The following is a 26,680-nucleotide window of genomic DNA, read 5'->3' as shown; positions in this document are numbered from 1 at the left end:
ATGGATTGTGATCACATGACCTTTTAACCCACACCCAATTCTGGTCATTTTTTTATAGTCCTCCTTTTTTAATTAGTTAAATCAATTACCAAGTCCTTTTTCACAATATTTATTGCACTGCACTTTATTGAAAATATTAATTTGAAAAACAATTTTTAAACACCGATTGATCATCCTAACTTGGTTAAATAATTAATCAATGAATTTATGTATGTATTGAGTTAATTGATGGATGAATCGGTGGAGTGATATAAATTTCAAGCTATATAGAAATTAATTAATTATATTTATTACTATAAACTACTGAGGCTGATTTACCTCCCAACACATATTTCACTAGGGGGCAAATTCACTAAACAACGAAGCGCCAAACGATAGCATGAATTCGACAGCGTAGCGCATTTTCGTTAATTCGCCGATTCACTAACGGACGCTGGTATGAATTCGCTAGTGTTACTTCGCACCCTTATGCCTGGCGAATTTGCGAAACGGACATAACTACGCAAATTCACTAACACGCAAATTATTTTGAACGCTACCTTTTACGCCAGACTTCCTACGCCACCTCAGACCAGGTGAAGTGCAATAGAGTAGATAGGGATTGCTTCAGAAAAAAGTTTAAAATTTTTCTAAGTTACAAAAAAAACGCTGGCATTTTTTCTTTTTTTATGGGTGATCAGCTGAAAAAGATCGAAAAAACTTTTGGGGCTACCCTCCTTCCCCCCTACATTTCCTTACTCATGGCACCTTAACTATACAGTTGGCACATGTGTAGGGCAAAATAAAAATTTTATTTGCTATTTTGAAGGTTTCCCAGGCTTGTGTAGTGATGTGTACCTCCATTATAACTTCTATTTGGCGCCGTATGCAAATTAAGCATCACTAGCGTAACTTTTCTTTGCTTATCGAATTAACGCTAGCGCAACTTCGCAACCTTACGCTTCCCCTGAGCGCAACTTCGGATTTTAGTGAATTTGCGTAGCGCAGGCGAAAAAACGCCTGGTGAAGTGCAGTGAAGTGCGGTGAAGCAGACGCTGGCGCAACTACGAATCTTAGTGAATTTGCCCCTAGGACTTTATTCAATAAATGCAGAGCACTTTATTTCTTTATTAATAATTCCAGTTATGAACTACTTGGTTTTTAATTAATTTTGCAACAACGTAATTAACTTGGTAGTGATATAGGAATAGCTATTTGGTGGGGTTTCATTTTCTAAATCTATTTTCTCAAGCAAGTGAAACCAGTCATACAAGTCTGTATAGATGAACCCATCTGTAAACACATACACTGGTTCAAAGTCGCATACATAAGCTCAATTTAAGGGAATGCCTATGCTGGAATCATTTTATGGCATATCTCTGTACCGGCTATGAGAAACCTAGGGACAACTTTTCCATTTAAATTTGATTTCGTTTTCAGATAGGCAGTCTTAGAAAGTAATGAGATTTTAGATGCCATCTGAGCTTCATAGGATAATGTAGTATTAATAGAGTTTCTTACAGTAGGTCGTTCAAAAAAAATATAGGTCTTTTGTGTAACATTTATAAAGCCATTTTTAGTGTCCAGAATTTATGAACATGAAAGGTACAACAAATTCTACATTTTTTTTCTTTAGTACCACAAAGAAACATTGCTTACTTGCTTTGTGGTGCATTTCTTTTTATTTTGTATTTGACCTTTTGGAATCCAGCAAACCTTGCCACTCTTTGCACTGGAATTAAATTATAGGTTGTTGCTAAGGCAAGGATAGCTATAACTATGATGATTAGGTACTGGCAAGGATAAAGCTGGGGTTATCCTTTTAAAAATATGTGTTTTTATTCCTTCTATCATTAAACTGAAACCCCAAGTAGGAGGAAACGCTACAGTATATTTTTAAAGAGCAACTAAGACGTAAAAATGCTGTATTTTGTATACTCAACCATACATAGTGTAGCTGCCCTAAAAACAGTAATAATCCAAGTTTTGTTAAGGTAATTCTCCATCTTGTATACTTTAAGGAAATCATCTGATGCCAGCTGCTTTGCCTAGGCTTAGTGTGCCCTGGTGTTTTTGAAAAGTTATGTTTAGACATTGAGAAATCTTCAAAACATTCTGGCTTCATTGTATATAATTAGGGATAGGCAGATTTGACCAATTTTAGTTCGCCAAAAATTCACCGTCAAAAATGTCGAAGACGCCCATTAAAGTCTATGGGCATCCAAAAAAATTTGTTGCGCGGCGAAAATTTTTTGACACATGTCTTTTTTTTTTTTGCCGCACGCCGCCATACAAGTCTATAGGCGTCATTTTTTCGTCAAAACGAGGCAAAAAAATTTGCCCATCCCTATATATAATGCATTGATTTCTATATTGCCATACACTTTGAATCTGAAATAATTACTAATCAGTCACATATTGCAGGCAAATGACAGCTGGAAAGAGCATGCAAATAAAAGAAGATAGGGAGATCTAATGGGCACATTTCGAAACAAGGACCTTCACTGCTAAAGGTCTGTTGTGTAGTGATGTGCAAATAAGTCACCATAAGAAAAGAATTACCTACCACCTATATGTAATAAAAGTCACTACGTTTGCCAAGGAGCAGTAACCTATAGCAACCAATGAGATGTTTGCTTTTAAACAGATGACCAGTAAATGCTACCTGCTGAGTGGTTGCTACGGGTTACTGCTCCTGGGCAAACTTAGTAACTTTTATTACACAATCCCCTTACAGTTTAATGGGAGGATTGCCTATCCAGGAGTATTTTCCTGCTTAGCATTTGTAACTTTTGGGAACCAGAGCTTCATTTAGATCCTCCATCAATATCACAGTTTAGAAACAGGCCTTTAAGACTAAAACAATTACTGTGCATAAGCACTGCTAATATATTTATATAGTTCTTCCAATATATATGTGTTGCTCAGTTCTTCTTACTTAGGCAGCCATAAATGTAGATGGGTGAATTCATTAAGTCAGCAGTTGGAAATGCCTCTCATTTGTGGTCTAATATCAAATAAAGTGTCAAATGCCAAATTCATATTTCCTGAAACAAAATCTGGTGTAACACTAGGGATGTCGCGGACTGTTCTGCGGCGAACTTGTTCGCGCGAACATCGGCTGTTCGCGTCCGCCGCAAGTTCGCGAACGTCGCGCGACGTTCGCCAATAGGCGTTCGCGTCAAAATCGTTCGACCATTCGGTCGCTAAAATCGAACGATTTTCGTTCGATTCGAACGAAAATCGTTCGATCGAACGATTAAAATCCTTCGATCGTTCGAATCGAACGATTTTCGGATGTTCGAAGTTCGCGAACTGTTCGCGAACTGTTCGCATTTTTTGCCGGTGTTCGCGAACGGCGTTCGCGAACACATTATCGGCGGTTCGCTACATCCCTATGTAACACATTCCTTTGAAGCTCAGGACACAGGCAAGACTAAAAAGCAATGTTAATGGGTTAAAATCCAATGGGGTCCTACTTCTTATGCCTTAAATCTTTGGATACTCAACAAAGTCAGTGCTACCCGATGCATTTTATGGTATTCTAGCATATCACTTCTTTTCATTTTATATACTTGTGCTGTTACAAAGTAATGTTTTTTTCATCTGCATTTTATCTCTCTGCTGTAAATTTTAATAGTTACTCGGGTCTACGGCACTCATGGAACTTTTAGCAGTGCATGGATTGGATACACCATAAAGATTAATGCTGAAGAATTTACATTGTTGGAATACTGCTCTTTCTCTCACTTTTATGGGCTCCCTGCAGTTATATTTTGAATCAGAAAAGAAGGCTATATTTTTGGCAAGAAAGGCCAGAGATATTGCAGACTAAGTAAAATGTGCTAAATCTATTCTATTGTATACTGCATACATCATTTAGGAAAAACAAACACGGTGTATTACTTTGAGACAACTAAGGACCCCATAGTGGGTTATTCAGATCCAAGATTATTTTGGAAAGATTCTTTCATTACATAGCAAGTAAAAGAGACAATATTGATATGCTTTCTTCAAGCTAGAAGGGTAAAATAATCTCTTATGGCAGTAGGACACCAACCATTATCCTTACGTAAGAGTCTATATCAAATGATGTATGTTTTATAAGTTAGTGCTTGAAATGTTAATTACATTGGTCAACTCCCTAATGACTGTGAGCTGTCTTCCTGTCAGTGATACTTTTTTTTCAAGCACAATAGGACAATCAAGCTTCAATTCAGTGTCGGACTGGCCCGACGGGATACCGGGAAAATACCCGGTGGGCCCCAACCCTAGTGGGCCCCGTCGGGCCAGTCCCTCTCTCCCAAACAGTTTTTTAAAAATAAAATAAAAATTTCAGCGCATAGCAGCGCCGTTTGCGCATGCGCGCCGAGCGCCGTTTCGGTTTGCGCATGCGCGCCGTTTGCGCATGTGCGATGCGCCGCCTGGGCGCCGAGCAGGGATTCGCCTAACAAGTAGGTAGCGGGGGCCAGAGGGGGGCCCTGGACACCAGTCCTGGTGGGCCCCGGACCCCCCAGTCCGACCCTGCTTCAATTTATATATATATATATATATATATATATTATACAATTATATAGATAGCGTTAAAAAGGGGTTGGATGGCTTTTTAGCAAGTGAGGGAATGCACGGTTATGGAAGATAGCACATAGTACAAGTTGATCCAGGGACTAGTCCGGTTGCCATCTTGGAGTCAGGAAGGAATTTTTCTCCTTCTTAAGCTGGCCATAGATGTTGAGATTTTTAAAAGATCTGATCCTCATCGTGAGACCACGATTTTCTCGGAAAGATCGTACGATCGTACGAATTGTCCATCAACTAAAAAGACCAATTTGCCAAGAGAACAAAGGGGAGCTGCCTGCTTGTCCCTGCAAACATAGATAGATTGCACTGGGACCCACAAAGATTTTTTGACCTGGCCGATCAATTTCCTGACAGATTTCGGCTGAAAAATCGTAAGATGTACGATCGTTCGAATCCCACTAACCGCACGATAATTTCGTAATTTAAGGCAAATTGGAGACTCTTCAGATTAGTATTCGTCTTCTTCTGGATCAACTAGCAGTTAGACATAAAAGGTTGAACTTGATGGATATGTCTTTTTTCTCCTTGAGAGAGGCCCTAGCAAAGACCAAAATGTCTGATATTTTTGTACAATAAATAATACATTTTAAAGGGAATACTGTCACTTTTTGTTATAAAATATTATATACTGTATATTACATTTTTAATATCAATTTTTGTAGGATCTTAAGTTTGAAGAAGATATTTAAAGATGAGGCCATGGAAATAAGGTTAAAGTTAAAAACGTTATATATTCCGTCTGTTACGAATTCAGCAATCAATTATTACTATTTAATGTTTACATAATTTTCTTGTAGACCGTAAGGTATGACGATCCAAATTGCAGAAAGATCCATTATTAGGAAAACCCTAGGTGCCGAGCATTCTGGATAAAAGTCCCATACCTGTATTTGTTCAGCATATGGCAGTGGGATTATTATTGAGAAGTTGAAAGATTTTCTAATAATGGATTTTCCAAAAGTGTCAAAAGTTCATAAAAACCCTTTTAGCAAGATTCGGAGTATAATTAAGAACAAGTGGAATAATACAGAAGTCAACAGGGATCTTAAGCTACTTCTCCTTGTCCTCCTGTGATGGTTTCTAAGCCAGGGGTTAACATCTGTGATTTTTGGTTAAGTCTGATCGATTAATTTGTTATCAGAACCCCCAATCCACACGGTTACGCAATAGCAGACAAGGATGTTACTGGTGTCGAAACCATACATCTTTTAGGTGGTGAGATGTTCAACCTGTGCACTGCATACTTAGCATTAGTATATACATACTGTATATATATATAGTATATGCAATTCCCAATGCCAGGCTCATTTATATTACATGGCAGCAGAAGACAGAGAATTCTGCATTGGAACTAAGTAATGATCAACCCTATAACAGTGGCTTCTTTGATAGATGTACATAAAGATGTCCTAACAAGATTAAAAGATGGTGAGCTGCTGTGGACACCTTTGAAAGCATGGATCATTATGTATAGACCTCTGGATTCATGCAGCAAGTTAATTAAAGAAAATACATTATTTCTAGCCATACTTTTTTTAGGATTTAGATTTCCTTCCTAGAAACATGGTACAGATGGCAAGGTCCCAAGCAGCCCAATAGTATAACGTTTTAATTTTGATATTTTAAGTATCAACATTAATGGAAGGTAAACTTCATTGTGACCGCTCATGTGAATTCTTGATTTTTTAATATTATTTTTTAGCACTGTTTCCCAGGTGGCTGGGATCCTTTTAATGCCCATCATATTTTGCATGGCAATAGAACACACAATGCTTTTCAAAATATAAAAGATTTATTTGTAGACTCAGGACAAAAGTGGAATTGCTTCAAATATTTGGATGGTTTTTTTTTCCTCGTTGTAATGTTTCATGTTTTGAAATTTTTTGAACATGCTGTGATATTCTACAGACTATGGTGAGCTTTGTTTCAGAGACCACAATAAAAGCATTTATGATTTATGTTATTTATTGGGAATAATAGGCACTTCCTTCTGTGATGTTTCATGTAGGAAAGTAGCAGTCTTAATACAGTCTTAAAGTACCACTACAAATGAGCTTGCTTTCAACAGAAAGGAATACAAAACAACAAATTCCACACAGAATTACCCTTTAAATGCATTTAGCCATTCAGTTGTTTTGTAGATATTTCAGCCCATAAATAAATGTCTTACATATTTTACATTGTTAAATCATGGCACATTCTGGGCCCAATTTAGAAGTTTGACTACACGGTACTTCAAGGTCTTTTGAAACCTTATTTTGTTGGCTACAAAGCTTGTTTTTTACATTATGGCAACTCTCTCATTTTACCCAAAGCGTAAGGTTAATGTTTAGTGTGAAAATTGGGAAAACTCATAGAACATACTTCCAGAAGGTGCATTCATTTCTTTTAATTTAAAAGCTTATGAGTCCTGCCCAGTAACCTGCATTTATTAGAATTGCCTGTTATTTCTCAAATGATCCTGGATCCCTACATTATAGACTGGATCTCACCATTATAGACCTGGATCTCACCATTGTAGACACAGATGAACGCTCGCAATTGCCCACAATGCTGTATTTTCATCATAATCCCAGTGTAAGTGTGGGTGGCAACCACAATTTGGGCATGATGCACCAATATGTATGCAAAATAACATACATTTGGCAAATTGCTTTCAAGTTATGAATGATCCAATTTCCATAGACTCCTCATTTCCAAAGAACATCTTTAACCCTTTAAGTGCCAGCAGAATTTCACATTTTGGTTACGCGAAATGCCAGCCGTTTTTGAAACATTTTGTGCTCTCTCACTTTAGGGGCATTTTCTGAGGGGAAACCTATAGTTTACCTAGGAAAACTATACATTGTTTTTTTCGGTAGAAACTGAGCTTTCTAAATCTGCCTGAGTTTTCATGTATTTACACCTGTGCAAAAAAATTTATAGTGCTAAATACCAAAAAAAAAAGAAAAATTACCATTTTTCATCGTATATCAATTTATACCAGAAAAATATTTCATTTTACGGATGAAAATCCAACTGATTTGGAAAGCCTTATGTCTCTCGAACGTGCCAATACCAGATATGTATAGTTTTAGGGAGATTTAGGATTTCTGTACAGCAAAAACTCCCGGCAGTATATTACCGAATTTTGAAAGCACTAAGGCAGAAAACGGCATGCTTTAGATTCCAAGGCAAAAAAATCCTGAAACCGTAGGTTTACCCCAGAAAACCATACATTTTTGAAAAGTACACATTCTGCCGATTACAAAATGGGTAACTATGTCTCTCTCTACTCCCAACTACCAAACATAAAAGCTTGTCTGAACATAGCGGTTTTTCAACAAAAAATTCAAAATTCTGAAAAATCATTTCAAAGGTTTTATTTTGCTGCTCCGCATATCCCAAACTATATTAGGTACCAAGAAAAAGCACCTGAAATATGATTGCCAGGGGTCCACTGAACAATTTGATACCCATTATGCATAGGTTTACCAAAGTATCTGGCATTTAGAGACACCAATATGAAGTTAGCACATCCAAATTGTTCAGGACTTTACTTCAGCTACTGAGAAATCAACACATTGACTGCATTTTTTGTGGGGTAAAAACACAGAAATATATGTTTACCCCCCAAACCCATATATTTTTGGAAAGTACACATTCTACTGAATCTAAAATGGGTACCCATGCCTTTCTGCTCCAAACTACTGAGTCGCAAGGCTTTCCCACAATTGTCGGTTTTGGTGAAATATCTGAAAATTTCCTCAAAGCTTCAACTTCCCAGCACCATATCGCCCATGTATCATTACGTACTAAGAAAAAGCACCCTAAATATGATTGCCAGGGTTCCTCTGAACATTTTGGTGGTCATTGTTCATAAGTTTACCAAAGTATCTGGCATTTAGAGGCCCCAAAATGAAGTTAGCGCATACAAGCAGTCCCGTGGGTAACTTCAGCTAATGAAAGATCAACAGATTGACTGCATTTTTGTGGGGTAAAAACACAGAAATATATGTTTACCCCCCAAAACCCATATATTTTTGGAAAGTACACATTCTACCGAATCTAAAATGGGTACCCATGCCTTTCTGCTCCAAACTACTGAGTCGCAAGGCTTTCCCACAATTGTCGGTTTTGGTGAAATATCTGAAAATTGCCTCAAAGCTTCAACTTCCCAGCACCATATCACCCATGTGTCATTACGTACTAAGAAAAAGCACCCTAAATATGATTGCCAGGGTTCCTCTGAACATTTTGGTGGCCATTGTTCATAAGTTTACCAAAGTATCTGGCATTTAGAGGCCCCAAAATGAAGTTAGCGCATACAAACAGTCCCGTGGGTAACTTCAGCTAATGAAAGATCAACAAATTGACTGCATTTTTGTGGGGTAAAAAACAGAAATATATGTTTACCCCCCAAAACCCATATATTTTTGGAAAGTACACATTCTACAGAATCTAAAATGGGTACCCATGCCTTTCTGCTCCAAACTACTGAGTCGCAAGGCTTTCCCACAATTGTCGGTTTTGGTGAGATATCTGAAAATTTCCTCAAAGCTTCAACTTCTCAGCACCATATCACCCATGTATCGTTATGCACCAAGAAAAAGCACCCTAAATATGATTGCCAGGGTTCCTCCGAACAGTTTGGTGGCCATTGTTCATAGGTTTACCAAAGTATCTGGCATTTAGAGGCCCCAAAATGAAGTTAGCGCATACAAACAGTCCCGTGGGTAACTTCAGCTAATGAAAAATCAACACATTGACTGCATTTTTGTGGGGTAAAAACACAGAAATATATGTTTACCCCCCAAACCCATACATTTTTTGAAAGTACACATTCTACAGAATCTAAAATGGGTACCCATGCCTTATTGCTCCAAACTACTGAGTCGCAAGGCTTTCCCAAAGTTGTCGGTTTTGGTGAAATATCTGGAAATTGCCTCAAAGCTTCAACTTTCCAGCATCGTATTGTCCATGTATCATTACCAGCATAAAGCATCCTAAATATAAACATATGGGTCTACTAAACAGTTTGATACCCAATGTGCATAGATATACCAAACTATGTGGTGCACAGAGACCCCCAAATGACAATATGTATAGACATTTTCACGGCTGACGCGCTGGCTGCTGCAATATAACCACCCGGTGTGTGTATTATGCGACATTAGCCCACCTAACAGTACAGAGACCCCAGAAAACCATATATTTTCAGAAAGTACACATTCTGACGAATCCAATATGGGTAAATAAGTGTTTCTACTGCAAACTGCCAAACTGCAAAGCAATGCTGAACATAACGGTTTTTATCAAATTTCGGAAAATCGTCACAAAGCTTGAATTTTACCCCATTATATGCCACACATTTCGTAACGTATCAGCATAAAACATCCTAAATATGAACGCCAGGGGTCTACTGAACACTTTGATGCCCAATATGCATAGATATACCAAACTATGTGGCGCACAGAGACCCCCAAATGACAATAGTGTATATACATTTTCACGGCTGACGCTCTGGCTGCTGCAATATGAGCACCTGGAGTGTGTATTATGCGACATTAGACCCCCCTAACAGTACAGAGACCCCAGAAAACCATATATTTTCAGAAAGTACACATTCTGACAAATCCAATATGGGTAAATAAGTGTTTCTACTGCAAACTGCCAAACTGCAAAGCAATGCTGAACATAACGGTTTTTATCAAATTTCTGAAAATCGTCACAAAGCTTGAATTCTACCCCATTACATGCCACACATTTCGTAACGTATCAGCATAAAACATCCTAAATATGAACGCCAGGGGTCTACTGAACACTTTGATGCCCAGTATGCATAGATATACCAAACTATGTGGCGTACAGAGACCCCCAAATGACAATAGTGTATATACATTTTCACGGCTGACGCGCTGGCTGCTGCAATATAAGCACCTGGTGTGTGTATTATGCAACATTAGACCCCCCTAACAGTACAGAGACCCCAGAAAACCATATATTTTCAGAAAGTACACATTCTGACGAATCCGATATGGGTAAATAAGTGTTTCTACTGCAAACTGCCAAACTGCAAAGCAATGCTGAACATAACGGTTTTTATCAAATTTCTGAAAATCGTCACAAAGCTTGAATTCTACCCCATTATATGCCACACATTTCGTAACGTATCAGCATAAAACATCCTAAATATGAACGCCAGGGGTCTACTGAACACTTTGATGCCCAGTATGCATAGATATACCAAACTATGTGGCGTACAGAGACCCCCAAATGACAATAGTGTATATACATTTTCACGGCTGACGCGCTGGCTGCTGCAATATAAGCACCTGGTGTGTGTATTATGCAACATTAGACCCCCCTAACAGTACAGAGACCCCAGAAAACCATATATTTTCAGAAAGTACACATTCTGACGAATCCAATATGGGTAAATAAGTGTTTCTACTGCAAACTGCCAAACTGCAAAGCAATGCTGAACATAACGGTTTTTATCAAATTTCTGAAAATCGTCACAAAGCTTGAATTTTACCCCATTATATGCCCCACATTTCGTAACTTATCAGCATAAAACATCCTAAATATGAACGCCAGGGGTCTACTGAACACTTTGATGCCCAATATGCATAGATATACCAAACTATGTGGCGCACAGAGACCCCCAAATGACAATAGTGTATATACATTTTCACGGCTGACGCTCTGGCTGCTGCAATATGAGCACCTGGAGTGTGTATTATGCGACATTAGACCCCCCTAACAGTACAGAGACCCCAGAAAACCATATATTTTCAGAAAGTACACATTCTGACGAATCCAATATGGGTAAATAAGTGTTTCTACTGCAAACTGCCAAACTGCAAAGCAATGCTGAACATAACGGTTTTTATCAAATTTCTGAAAATCGTCACAAAGCTTGAATTCTACCCCATTATATGCCACACATTTCGTAACATATCAGCATAAAACATCCTAAATATGAACGCCAGGGGTCTACTGAACACTTTGATGCCCAGTATGCATAGATATACCAAACTATGTGGCGTACAGAGACCCCCAAATGACAATAGTGTATATACATTTTCACGGCTGACGCGCTGGCTGCTGCAATATAAGCACCTGGTGTGTGTATTATGCAACATTAGACCCCCCCAACAGTACAGAGACCCCAGAAAACCATATATTTTCAGAAAGTACACATTCTGACGAATCCAATATGGGTAAATAAGTGTTTCTACTGCAAACTGCCAAACTGCAAAGCAATGCTGAACGTAACGGTTTTTATCAAATTTCTGAAAATCGTCACAAAGCTTGAATTTTACCCCATTATATGCCCCACATTTCGTAACTTATCAGCATAAAACATCCTAAATATGAACGCCAGGGGTCTACTGAACACTTTGATGCCCAATATGCATAGATATACCAAACTATGTGGCGCACAGAGACCCCCAAATGACAATAGTGTATATACATTTTCACGGCTGATGCTCTGGCTGCTGCAATATGAGCACCTGGAGTGTGTATTATGCGACATTAGACCCCCCTAACAGTACAGAGACCCCAGAAAACCATATATTTTCAGAAAGTACACATTCTGACGAATCCAATATGGGTAAATAAGTGTTTCTACTGCAAACTGCCAAACTGCAAAGCAATGCTGAACATAACGGTTTTTATCAAATTTCTGAAAATCGTCACAAAGCTTGAATTCTACCCCATTACATGCCACACATTTCGTAACGTATCAGCATAAAACATCCTAAATATGAACGCCAGGGGTCTACTGAACACTTTGATGCCCAGTATGCATAGATATACCAAACTATGTGGCGTACAGAGACCCCCAAATGACAATAGTGTATATACATTTTCACGGCTGACGCGCTGGCTGCTGCAATATAAGCACCTGGTGTGTGTATTATGCAACATTAGACCCCCCTAACAGTACAGAGACCCCAGAAAACCATATATTTTCAGAAAGTACACATTCTGACGAATCCGATATGGGTAAATAAGTGTTTCTACTGCAAACTGCCAAACTGCAAAGCAATGCTGAACATAACGGTTTTTATCAAATTTCGGAAAATCGTCACAAAGCTTGAATTCTACCCCATTATATGCCACACATTTCGTAACGTATCAGCATAAAACATCCTAAATATGAACGCCAGGGGTCTACTGAACACTTTGATGCCCAGTATGCATAGATATACCAAACTATGTGGCGTACAGAGACCCCCAAATGACAATAGTGTATATACATTTTCACGGCTGACGCGCTGGCTGCTGCAATATAAGCACCTGGTGTGTGTATTATGCAACATTAGACCCCCCTAACAGTACAGAGACCCCAGAAAACCATATATTTTCAGAAAGTACACATTCTGACGAATCCAATATGGGTAAATAAGTGTTTCTACTGCAAACTGCCAAACTGCAAAGCAATGCTGAACGTAACGGTTTTTATCAAATTTCTGAAAATCGTCACAAAGCTTGAATTTTACCCCATTATATGCCCCACATTTCGTAACTTATCAGCATAAAACATCCTAAATATGAACGCCAGGGGTCTACTGAACACTTTGATGCCCAATATGCATAGATATACCAAACTATGTGGCGCACAGAGACCCCCAAATGACAATAGTGTATATACATTTTCACGGCTGACGCGCTGGCTGCTGCAATATAAGCACCTGGTGTGTGTATTATGCAACATTAGACCCCCCTAACAGTACAGAGACCCCAGAAAACCATATATTTTCAGAAAGTACACATTCTGACGAATCCAATATGGGTAAATAAGTGTTTCTACTGCAAACTGCCAAACTGCAAAGCAATGCTGAACGTAACGGTTTTTATCAAATTTCTGAAAATCGTCACAAAGCTTGAATTTTACCCCATTATATGCCCCACATTTCGTAACTTATCAGCATAAAACATCCTAAATATGAACGCCAGGGGTCTACTGAACACTTTGATGCCCAATATGCATAGATATACCAAACTATGTGGCGCACAGAGACCCCCAAATGACAATAGTGTATATACATTTTCACGGCTGATGCTCTGGCTGCTGCAATATGAGCACCTGGAGTGTGTATTATGCGACATTAGACCCCCCTAACAGTACAGAGACCCCAGAAAACCATATATTTTCAGAAAGTACACATTCTGACGAATCCAATATGGGTAAATAAGTGTTTCTACTGCAAACTGCCAAACTGCAAAGCAATGCTGAACATAACGGTTTTTATCAAATTTCTGAAAATCGTCACAAAGCTTGAATTCTACCCCATTACATGCCACACATTTCGTAACGTATCAGCATAAAACATCCTAAATATGAACGCCAGGGGTCTACTGAACACTTTGATGCCCAGTATGCATAGATATACCAAACTATGTGGCGTACAGAGACCCCCAAATGACAATAGTGTATATACATTTTCACGGCTGACGCGCTGGCTGCTGCAATATAAGCACCTGGTGTGTGTATTATGCAACATTAGACCCCCCTAACAGTACAGAGACCCCAGAAAACCATATATTTTCAGAAAGTACACATTCTGACGAATCCGATATGGGTAAATAAGTGTTTCTACTGCAAACTGCCAAACTGCAAAGCAATGCTGAACATAACGGTTTTTATCAAATTTCGGAAAATCGTCACAAAGCTTGAATTCTACCCCATTATATGCCACACATTTCGTAACGTATCAGCATAAAACATCCTAAATATGAACGCCAGGGGTCTACTGAACACTTTGATGCCCAGTATGCATAGATATACCAAACTATGTGGCGTACAGAGACCCCCAAATGACAATAGTGTATATACATTTTCACGGCTGACGCGCTGGCTGCTGCAATATAAGCACCTGGTGTGTGTATTATGCAACATTAGACCCCCCTAACAGTACAGAGACCCCAGAAAACCATATATTTTCAGAAAGTACACATTCTGACGAATCCAATATGGGTAAATAAGTGTTTCTACTGCAAACTGCCAAACTGCAAAGCAATGCTGAACGTAACGGTTTTTATCAAATTTCTGAAAATCGTCACAAAGCTTGAATTTTACCCCATTATATGCCCCACATTTCGTAACTTATCAGCATAAAACATCCTAAATATGAACGCCAGGGGTCTACTGAACACTTTGATGCCCAATATGCATAGATATACCAAACTATGTGGCGCACAGAGACCCCCAAATGACAATAGTGTATATACATTTTCACGGCTGACGCTCTGGCTGCTGCAATATGAGCACCTGGAGTGTGTATTATGCAACATTAGACCCCCCTAACAGTACAGAGACCCCAGAAAACCATATATTTTCAGAAAGTACACATTCTGACGAATCCAATATGGGTAAATAAGTGTTTCTACTGCAAACTGCCAAACTGCAAAGCAATGCTGAACATAACGGTTTTTATCAAATTTCGGAAAATCGTCACAAAGCTTGAATTCTACCCCATTATATGCCACACATTTCGTAACGTATCAGCATAAAACATCCTAAATATGAACGCCAGGGGTCTACTGAACACTTTGATGCCCAGTATGCATAGATATAGCAAACTATGTGGCGTACAGAGACCCCCAAATGACAATAGTGTATATACATTTTCACGGCTGACGCGCTGGCTGCTGCAATATAAGCACCTGGTGTGTGTATTATGCAACATTAGACCCCCCTAACAGTACAGAGACCCCAGAAAACCATATATTTTCAGAAAGTACACATTCTGACGAATCCAATATGGGTAAATAAGTGTTTCTACTGCAAACTGCCAAACTGCAAAGCAATGCTGAACATAATGGTTTTTATCAAATTTCTGAAAATCGTCACAAAGCTTGAATTCTACCCCATTATATGCCACACATTTCGTAACTTATCAGCATAAAACATCCTAAATATGAACGCCAGGGGTCTACTGAACACTTTGATGCCCAATATGCATAGATATACCAAACTATGTGGCACACAGAGACCCCCAAATGACAATAGTGTATATACATTTTCACGGCTGACGCGCTGGCTGCTTCAATTTGAGCACCTGGTGTGTGTATTATGCGACATTAGACCCCCCTAACAGTACAGAGACCCCAGAAAACCATATATTTTCAGAAAGTACACATTCTGACGAATACAATATGGGTAAATAAATGTTTCTACTGTAAACTGCCAAACTGCAAAGCAATGCTGAACATAACGGTTTTTATGAAATTTCTGAAAATCGTCACAAAGCTTGAATTTTACCCCATTATATGCCCCACATTTCGTAACGTATCAGCATAAAACATCCTAAATTTGAACTCCAGGGGTCTACTGAACACTTTGATGCCCAATATGCATAGATATACCAAACTATGTGGCGCACAGAGACCCCCAAATGGATATATAGTAAATAAAATTTACAAGGCAAAACAAAATAAGGCAGTAAAGAGTGAAATGCAAAAAAATCCAATAAAACCACAAAAATCAATTTTTTTTTCCAGACTCGTGTTATCGGCCGTCAGAATCACAGTTTGAATATTTTAGCTGGGCCAAACAGGTTATACGGCTAGAAACAAGTGAACACAACATACGCAGAGCTGAAAATGCAATAAAATGTCTAAAAATTCAATAAAATGGCTAAAAATGCACCAAAATACCCAAAATTGCAATATAATCACCGAAATAACATAAAAAAGATATTGCACAGTACGGTTAGCGAATACGCTATTCGTAATGGCAATAAAACATTTTTTTCAGCCAAAAAAAGAAACGATGCGATAAGAAAAAAAAAAAGCCACAATGCCATGTATGTGCGTGTGCGTGTGTACAAATGGTAAATTACATGTTATGTGCGCGTGTGTGCATGTGCACATGTGTGTAAGTGCAGTGAGTGTAAGTGACCCCCCCAATCCCCAAAAATGTATGTGTAAGTGTGTGTAAGTGTGAATCTAAGTGTGTATTACTGTAATAAGTGTGTGTTGGTGTGTTTGTGTGTGTAATTGTTGCACTAACCTGAAAAAATCGCTGGAGACTGTTGCAGGCGATCTGGAAGGGCCTCAGGAAGAGATCTGCAACGTCCTCTGTGTGCCTGTGCTGTGGGGGCGGAGATATCCAGCGCGGTGTAGGCTGCAGCAGCAGGACACGTAAGTTACACGTGCCTGCTGCTGTTTTTGGGCCCCTGGGCGATCGCGCCCCAGGGGGCCACTCGATCCCCTGCTCTGCTCGTTGCCTAGGGGCAGGGGATCGATGCGGAATGGAGCGAGCGGCTCTAACAGCCGCTCCTCCGCTCCAGAACCCGGAAGTGCTGCAGAACGTAGAATCTACGTTCTGTGGCATTTCAAGTTACTTTTCCACAGAACGTAGATTCTACGTTCTGTGGCACTTAAAGGGTTAACAATAGCATTAGTTCCCAATTTGTTTGGTTCAAGTCAGTAGCTCCTTTTGATATTACCTGGGAGGCGACAGAAATCCCTCTCTGCACGTCACTTGTCTTTGACTCCCACTCTGGCTTGTATGTATCTTTTTATTCCGGTCGCACCACGTGACATCATTGCACTGGTGCAAAATTCAAATATTTAAAGGAGCCTCATCCAGTTTTGCATTGCCCAATGTAGGCATGGGCGATCCTGGCCCCTTCGCTGCCCGAGGCAGCAGCAGTTGCTGCCACGCCCCCCTCCCCAGTGTGCTTACCCTTTAGCGCCTGAGGGGGTCGGGGGGGTCCACCAGGGCAGCAGAGAGGGCCAGTGCACTAGCGCAGAGAGCCTAACTGCGCTCTCTGCACTAGAAGAGCCGAATTTCCAGTTTGAAAATGGAAATTCGGCTCTTAAAGTACCAGGAACGGCATTCTGGTACCTAGTAGGGCGCTGCCACCTGAGGCAACAGTCTCAAGTCGCATCATTGGCGAAGCGCCCCTGAATGTAGGTCTATTCTAGATAGTTCTTGGGTGTGCTCCTTGTTTGATTTACTGTTCATTGAACCTTGTCTGTCCTTGACCACTGCTGTATTTGCTGCCTGAACCAACTTTTGGCCATTTTCTGACTATGCTTCTGGATCCTGACTTTATACCGCGCTGTTAATTATTGACCCCGACTTGTTTCCTCGTCTACACTCTGCTCTTTTCCAGTTACTCCAGTCACACGATCCCTTGCTTGCCCAGAACCTTCTCTTAGTTCTCTCTCGGCAGCATCTGAGTAGCAAGGGCTCCTCCAGATATGAAAGGAGGCTGTTATAGGCAGAAGTGTGACAGGAACCTTGTCTTCTGTTCTGGGTTTGGGATACAGAACGTGACACTCCTATTGATGCAACTCACTAAGGAAAACCTGAAATTACTACTACTTCCAAGCTAATGGTAATATAAGTGTTTCCTAACATCAGTGCAGACACTTGTGTTTAATTCATTACAGGCTGGACAAGAGCACTGTCTCTGCCTCAAGTTTTAGGGAGCATGTATGAATGCATGTGCCAATGCATGCTCAACTACATTATTATCATGAGCAAACTTTTTCCGTTTTGCTTCTCGGAAATAGTTTTTTGACGCAAATATCTTGTCCATGACAAAGACTACATTTTACGTTACTACTAGCTTAAAGGGGTTGTTCACCTTCAAAACTTTTTTCAGTTCAGTTGGTTCAGATAATTCACCAGAAATAAAGATTCTTTTCCAATTAGTTGGAAGGTGAACAACCCCTTTAAAAACTCAGGCACAACTAACAATAAATATGACCAGCAACATATAATATCTGGGTGTATTTATGTGTATGTCCTTATATAGACAGTGGTACGGCTCAAATCAATTTGGTTGATGTGAAAGGAGAGGGGAAGGATAAAAGGATTTATGCATTTGTCGTGCGTCTTTTTTATTTATTTTTTTTGCTCAATCTAAAATGAGCCTCAGCGAAGTTTTGACGCAGTTTTGCAAAAATTTCAAAACCCAGAAGTTTGCAGCAAATCTGTAGATGACAGAAATTTTCTCTCATCACTATTTTGCGTTAAATAAGATCTAAAAAAAGTCTTTGCCAATTGTTCAGGGGTCAGTTGACACCATGCTCACAATTTGAATAAAGCGATGCTCTCTTGTTTGTCTGAATGGTGTTTTAAGCCCCCACCATATTGATTTATCATATCCTTTCACTACCTGTATAGGGCCCAAAGTTCTTACTTATTTACCTTGGGATAAGCACTATTTTTCAAAGATATATACTGTGTGTAAGAGTACTGCATCTTTGCTGACAAAATAATGTACAAATCTCATCACTGTCTACCAAGGAAGGTTGGATTTGCAACCAAAACTGGAAACACCAGTACAATAACAATGTGTTCAGTTACTACTCTTAACACGTGAAGTCTGCGAAGGACAACATCATCCTTTATACCTAGGCAGTATAATTATGTAGCTTTGTATATGTGCTGAAATGTAAAACAAATATCAGAAGAAGACAATCTGGACAGAGAAATGCAGATACATGATATAGTTTGCCTCCAATGAACACTTATGCAAGCTGTTGAATAAAGTAAGGACAATTCAGCTGAACTGGTCCTCATTCTGCAAGAATGAATGGCATCTAATAACCTGTGTCACTCTCAGCAGCTTTATCCATACACTTTATCCTTTTTAAAACTTCTTTTGTTGTGACCTTAGTCTCACATATTTACTGCATTATCCAGAGGCCGGTATTTGAGAAAGGCAATGACACCCTCAAGGCATCAGACATATGGAAGTACCCTAGAGTACTTTGGAGTCATTACTGGTATTCAACTGATATCTTCCCAACAGTGCTAAATGCATTAGCTATTAATCAATGTGCATTAAGCTGAAATAAAATAATGTTCATGTCACAGCTCAACACATGTAGGTGTCTAGGGTAAAGGAAAGATCACAAAGAGGAAAGGAAAACATTTACAGTACGTACTAAGTGTACAGTAAGTACCTGACATGCAGTAAAAGGCTTTATCCTCCAGAGGAAAGGAGGGATATCAAGAACAGAAATTTGAATGCTGAAGGTGTTCCCCTTGAAATGAAGCAACTTTGGTTCTTCCAGCAATTGTCCACCTTGATGTCTCTCATTTAAAAGAACTTCCTATAACAGAGAAAGAGGAAATCAATTAAAAGACATACCCGGAGGGATTTATATGGCACTTGATCATTATAAATATGCCACATCCTTCTTTGGGAAGCATTATTAAAATTATTAAAGCAATTGATATAAGGACAAAGCAATATCTCTATTGGTGTCAATGCCCTTCATATTTTACTCATACAACCTTTCCACTATAATGAAATGACAGCAGGATCTTAATAACATTGCACGCACAATTCAAACTTGCCCTTAGCCAATTGCAGTCTTTAAAGCACAAACAAATATATCAAAAGGCAGATTTCTATGCTTGTGACAGATCATTGTCAGTTAGGGCAAGTTATTTCTTCACCCACAAACGTCTTTTATTAAAAAAAAAAGGTGGGGTGGAAATGATGAGAAAGTGGAATCTAAATGATGTATTGTCTTTTGGATACCCAAAAATGTTATGTATTAATGGCATAATTCTTCTCTTATCCAATCTAAAATAGGGCAATTAGACACCGTATTATCCATATTATTTTTGGCCACCAAGTGTAGATTTATGAGTTTCAAGAAAAGCAGAGCCTTTAGCTTCCATTAGAGTCCGGCAGTAGGTTGGGTACCAGAGGAATACCCACAAAGAAATTAGGTTTCGGCATAAAGTCCACAATTCCTTGACTGTGCTGGAAGTCTGTGGTAACCTGCCTGAGTAGCCAGTAGAGTACAGGACTTATCCCTCCCTGCCTCCCTTGGGATATGGCAATTTCCCCCCCTTACACGTATGAGCAGGCTCCGGAGTTGTGTCAATTCATGATGGCGTAATTTCTGGTATTGTAGTCCTGGGTCAGAAGTAAATTATTTATTTGTGACCCAGGTTAAGTAGTGGGTCTGTTGGGTGGCTGGTGTGGATCAGACTGTGGATCAACAGGTCAGCAGGTCCATGCAGGAGTCTAGCTTTCATATCAATTATATACTTTGAAAGAGTTTATGCTAAGCTCATTAGTTTTATAACCTTTAAACATATCTGTATTTAGAACCATAAACTGGTGCTTCCATACATTTTATCAGTTTAAAAGCCCATAGCCCATTCTATTTTGACCAGAATATGGCAGTAAATGTGTACATTCAAACTTATTACAGACACAAAGACGTACATTTTCTCTTTCTTTAATCAATGTACTGTAACTAAATGTAAAGATTTTTTTATTAAATGCAGTAGAAAGTAACACTCTGTAACTTTATAACTGTTATATAACATGATTAAATTGCTCGGGCCTTGAAGCATTATTTATAATTAAAAAAATTAATTATTGATTTTATCTCCAACGTTAATAAAAGGGAAACGGACCTATTAAGATGTTGATGAAGAATAATGATCCCAGTCCAGTGCTTTTCTGAGAACGCATGCTTCATCAAAAGTACTTTTTACATTTAACATTTGGGGTAATCGACATTTCTATACTTTGTTCATATATTCTGTTGTGCCTATTGTGTGGAAGCAAATTTCCATGAAATGTTACACCACCTAGTCCTGGAAAGCAACCAAGTTATGTTTCCATTTCTTGGTGTTAAGCCCAAGTTTGTGATCTACCTTTAGTGGAGATGGAATGTGCAATACAGCCCTCCTTAAATGCAATATCAGGCATTAGCTAAAAGAAAACAAAAGATCACTATGGAATTGCCTTATAATTCTGTTGATCTCCTCAAGCCTTACAAATCCAGTCCAGAAAAAGCCCTTAGCATGCCATAAATGATCACAGAAATACACTGAATGTTGCATATGAGCAGAGTACCTAGACAGTATTGGCATTGGCTTTTTGGGCGTTCTCCATCCAATTTTTAACTAGTTTTGTTGTTCCAAGCCAAATGCAAGGTAACCTATGCTCACATCCAGGTTTGTTTTTTCTTTTTTCTATCTAATAACGTCATAAAGAGTTAATGAGAGGTTACCCAATTGCACTTACATTCTTGTGTTAGCCCTATTTTGCTGTTATCATAACACACACCTGCTTGTTCCTACACTCCTACTCTAACAGCACAACACCAGCAAGGCCTGCACCAGTTGTACCAAGAAAATCTGTTTTTTTTCCCTGCAAAGTCGAAAGCAAAACATACAAAGTGGCTCAGCTGTCCTTTCAGCAATTGTGCCCTTCCCTTCATACCCCAGGAACAAGCATTTCATTACAGCTGGCAGCAAATTAGGCCGAGCAAAAAAATACATCCAACTTTTAATTTTCTGCCTATGGGCCACCCTTTGAGTTGCAGAATAGAAATACCCCACAGTTGCAGGTCACTTTAGTTAAAAGGACAAGCCGTTTTCAGTGTACAAGATCTGCTGAGAGCAAATAGCTGGCAGCCAAATCCAGAATGTACAATGGGAAATAAAGATGCAGATTTGGAAATCACTGGCTCCTGTGGCCTGTTAAGAAATTCCAAACAATAGGATTGATTTGCTAGAGGTGCAGATCACGCCAGGTCAGTAACAAATACCAACCCATAAACAATCAGAGCTGATCAGTCTGGTGCAATTAAAACAATGAAACTGAATGTTTGGTTGGTTGTCATAAGTAATTCCACTAATGGAAATCAGCACCTGTGTTAGCTTTCACAAATATATTTTAGTATGCAGATAATAAAGGCGCCATGTATAGTTTGGTCATGATCTGTCATGCTGAAATGCTTATATTTCCACTTTTTGACTTTTTGTGTATGTATCATTATATATATATATATATATATATATATATATATATATATATATATATATATATATATATATATATATATATATATATATATATATATATATATATATTAATAATAATATAGCAAGAATACAGTAATATATATCCAAAGCACAGCACAAGTACCTATGCTTCCCTGATGAACAAGACACTGTCCGTGTTCAGCAGCATTATATTCTTTGGAGGGTGAAGACAATGCTGCTTTGTGTCTGAAGGGACTGCGCCCTGCATTTCACGCTGGTGTATAGGGCAGCCAGAGATGCGTATGCAAGGGCTTTCTGAATGGCACTAACGGGTACAATTTTGTTCTCCTTAGTGCTCTAAGCTTGTGTCCATGGCATTAATAAATGAAGCCCAGAGAGAGAGAGAAAGAGAAAAAGAGAACTTGTGAAAGCTTTTCAGCAACATGATTAATTGTTCTGTCAGTTATATTGTTCTTTTGGGGTGTTTCTGAAAAACAACAAAAAAACGGGAAACACATTTTCTTGACACCATTACCACTTGTAAATTGGTTTGCTTTATGTTCTGAAATAAACCTGAATATTTTAAAAGGGCCTTTGACATCATGAAGTGAAAATATTTTTTTTTAGATTATTTATTTTAATAAGTTTGTATCTGTTCAACCAGTGCCTGCAAATCAATATTTTCTTGGCAATTAATATAGAGCCATGAATGGCATTTGACCCCTGTTTACTTTTCTGTGTTAGGGAAGCCATACACGGGTAAGTACAAATTGCTAAATCAGTCCCTTTCTAACTGAGCCAACAGCTTACTGGTCCATATATGGAAACCATTTAGGTTACTTGCCCAACCAATATCTGATCCCCAATACATACTGTCAGGTGGGTTTTGGTCGAGCAGCTTTGGTGCACCAGTAGGTAATCTGCAAAATCTATTACAGCTAGTTGAGAGACATATATTAAATATGTGCTCATGTGTAGCCCGCAATAAAACCCCACTAGTGGTATGGTGTAATGGTGTAACTGACACTGGCCTTCCATTTGCAGATTAAAAAGTCTCTACTGTATCACCAAGATATACAGTATGGGCTTAGAGTTCACCAACAGCCATTCAATGACTTGCTTTTTTTTCTTTTGTTTGTCTTTTTATATACTTTACTATTTATTAACTATATTTAAACTATATTGTAACCTCTGAAATACTGTATGTGGTCACTAGTTTCATTGACAGGTGGTTTGTGCCCAACTAGGTGCTTGGAATCTTTGATCAAAATGCCCTATGCTGCACAAACCTGTGAAACTAGATTTGGAGTTCTATAGCATAAGGCATACATGGAAAGGATAAATATTTAAACACACAGAGGCATTCAGAAGTAGAAAATATGATTTGGAGGAAAAAAGTTACAACCAGACATTGTGTTGTGAAACTCGCTAATTGGCAGGTTGAGGAGAAATGTGATACCAAAACTTCATGAAGAGTGGGATACGGCAGAAACTGCCTACACATAACATGATCTAGGGAACATTAAGGTGGGTTATATATAAAACTGAAAAAAAAATAGAACAAAGGTCATTTGTTATAGACAAGATAGAACAAAGATTGATCTAGCTTTTAATTCCTGTGCTTCTTAGATCAATGGCATCATGTAAATAATCTCATGGGACTAATCATGGTGTTGTATTTGTGGTGGAGACTAAAGTTCTACTGTATGGCTTTGTCAAATAAAATGTAGATTTATAGTGATACTGGTACTTCCAAACTAATGGCAGCATTGGCTTCCTGACATAAAAGAGCATAAAGAAAGTTTTTCTTTTTTTGGGAGCTTGGCATGGTTGGCACATCTCCATGCAGGATACTTTTTTCTACTATATAGTACATCTCTTCTGTTTTTTTCATAGATTGAGCTGAATAAATAAAAGTAAGCTAATCAGAGCCACGTACAGATCACAACTTGTCCAAGTGGATGCCACTCTTCCACACCCTGGCGCCCTATGACAGTAATCTATTTTGCTGTGGTTACCTCCAACCTACTGTTTCATTATCAATGTAATCATGTTGGTAGTCAGGTAGAAGTTCTTGAAGTCAGGAGTAGAATAGTTGTTTGCTGATACATATTCTCTAAGATGCTTACCTGGAATGCACAAGGAGTGTTGTCTATGCAGTAAACCCTAAGGTTGTAATCCAAAGAGTTGCAGGACATGCAGCCAAAAACAGCCACCTTGAGTTCTTTCACTGCACAATCTGTCAGTGGTTCCCCAACCAAAGCATACGTCCCAAAGCTGTCCAATAGAATATGGCAGGAACATGGGTCCAAAAGGCAATAAAAGGACGTTGTTTCATCATCTGTGGACATGATTTCCTAAAGAAGAATAAAGGAAATATGAAACACTGATTTTCTCCATTTATTAGAGCAGAATTCCTTGCAAGTATCTGTTGCATTACAGTTTAGTTTGTGCAGTGTTAAATGTGACTTTGATTATTATATATACCCTTTGACTACAAGTAATCCAGCTCTACCTTGCCCAGCAACACCATTTTTCCATTCATTTGAATGGAATGCAGAAATGTAGAATTTTTCTAAAGTGCAGCAATAATGGCTGATCTTAGCAACCAGAAATCTGATTTCTTGTAAGGCTAGAGGATGATCATTATAATTATTTGATTCATTTTATGGTAGACCCTCTCCTATTTATCCTTAACATTGACATTCTAATAAATACCTGTTTGCAATGATTAGCGAGTCTAGTATGTATAGTGCTGGAATTCTGACTTCCCTGACTCACAACAGTGTTAAAGAGAAAATACACCATGAGCTCATACAGTTGGGCCTATGCAGAAAGATGCATAAATACTATCTCAAATGTTTTTGTTTGAAATGGTTCCTGATTCAAGGATTCATATTAAAATGTCAGGTCTAAAAATTAACTTTTTGCTTTGAAAAATGATTTCATTGAGTAACTTTGAAACCAGCAAAGAGTTTTAATGCTAAGGCATGGAGAGGTGAAACAAAAAGTAATTTAAAAAGTCTTATTTTGAATTAGCATTGACAGTTAAAAGTAGATTTGTCTTGCCTCCCATTTTCCCTGTTGGGATCTTCTTTTCAAACGGATATTCCAGTGTTCGCAGCTGACCTCAGCACAGTGTGGAATTGTCAAGGCCAAGGGAGTGGACAAGGTGATATCAAGTGGTCCACAAGTCACCTCAGGTCCCAGAAGAACCTCTGCTCCTTCCAACGGCAAGCTGTAACACCAACATAGTAAAGTCAGACTGAAAGCCAGAGGAATTGATAAAAACAACACAATCTAAACAATATGTTTTTTCCTCTACGGCAAAATAAAATCCTTTATAGTCTTGAATTGTTCAGAACATGACAAAATCAATGGCATTAGAAAGGCACTATTTTTTTCAAGCTTACCTTTTAGTTTGTTCCCTGTTACTTAAACAACTGTATTAATGGACAATTATTATCTCAACAGCACTGGTCATATATAAATGAGAGATACTTGAGAGATGTAGCCCAAGATGATGACATTTTCATTGGATTTTTGTCAATGTCTATACTTGTCTTTCTTAAATGATACCGAAACTGGGATACAAAATTATAACATTACTATGATACAGATGAAGCCACTTGGATTTGTGAGTTAAATGCGTCATGACTCAGAGTTAATTGAAGAAACTGTGTTATCTAAAGTTATCTTAACTCATTTAATGCATTTAACCTTTTCATTAGCATACCAAAGCACCATTGTTCACAATGGTGAATGCTTTAATTAGATGGGATGTTGTGTCACAGTTTTCTGTGTTAAATGAGATAAATGGGATATCTGTGTTTAGTTATTCTGTGTCAAACAGACAAACCAAAGTGGCTGCATCTGTATGTGGAAGCTCTTGCTCTAGCACTTAGCTCTCCTGCCCTTCACCAGAAACCAGCTTATTTGTTTCTTTTTATAGACTAAACTTTCAAACTGAGCTGAATTATTGGCCACTGTTTTTTCTGATGTCCACTAGAGATTGTTTTTATAAACTGCTGCCTGATTGGTTGGATGAGCAGCATGTTCTGATCTCTGGATTAGTCTCTCTGACAGCTGGATAAGCAAAATGTTCTCAAGGAGAAATCCCCAGGCTTAGCAAAGACAGGACACCCTGAGCCACAACAATATGCTGTTTTTATTTCTCTTATTTACCAGCAGGATTTTCTGGTCACTGACCCTTTTCAGAAGAGTCTATGGATTTGACACAAGAGACATTATAGCCGGAGTACTAGTTGGTATGTGAAGAAGTATTACTGTATACCACAGCTTAGCTCATCAAATACACTAAGGGTCATTTACTACATGCAAGGAAGGTGCAAAGTGTAAAAA

At 38.6% G+C, this 26,680-nt stretch overlaps 1 protein-coding gene across 1 annotated transcript in view; it reads right to left on the bottom strand.

Annotated features, from left to right (window-relative positions):
* The window catches only part of unc5d.S (unc-5 netrin receptor D S homeolog), a 301,388-nt gene that overhangs the window by 38,351 nt on the left and 236,357 nt on the right, over window positions 1–26,680 (bottom strand). Inside the window, exons 12-14 of the mRNA XM_041587754.1 lie at window positions 25,388–25,556; window positions 24,448–24,675; window positions 19,483–19,632 (exon numbers count right to left, since the gene is read on the bottom strand). Of these exons, the coding sequence (XP_041443688.1) occupies window positions 19,483–19,632; window positions 24,448–24,675; window positions 25,388–25,556 (547 nt within the window). The remainder of the gene's footprint in view (window positions 1–19,482; window positions 19,633–24,447; window positions 24,676–25,387; window positions 25,557–26,680) is intronic.

Source organism: Xenopus laevis, chromosome 3S, assembly GCF_017654675.1.
Source record: "Xenopus laevis strain J_2021 chromosome 3S, Xenopus_laevis_v10.1, whole genome shotgun sequence".
Lineage (NCBI taxonomy): Eukaryota > Metazoa > Chordata > Amphibia > Anura > Pipidae > Xenopus > Xenopus laevis.
Note: the sequence above shows the minus strand (reverse complement) of the source record. Positions and strands in the feature narration are given on the sequence as shown.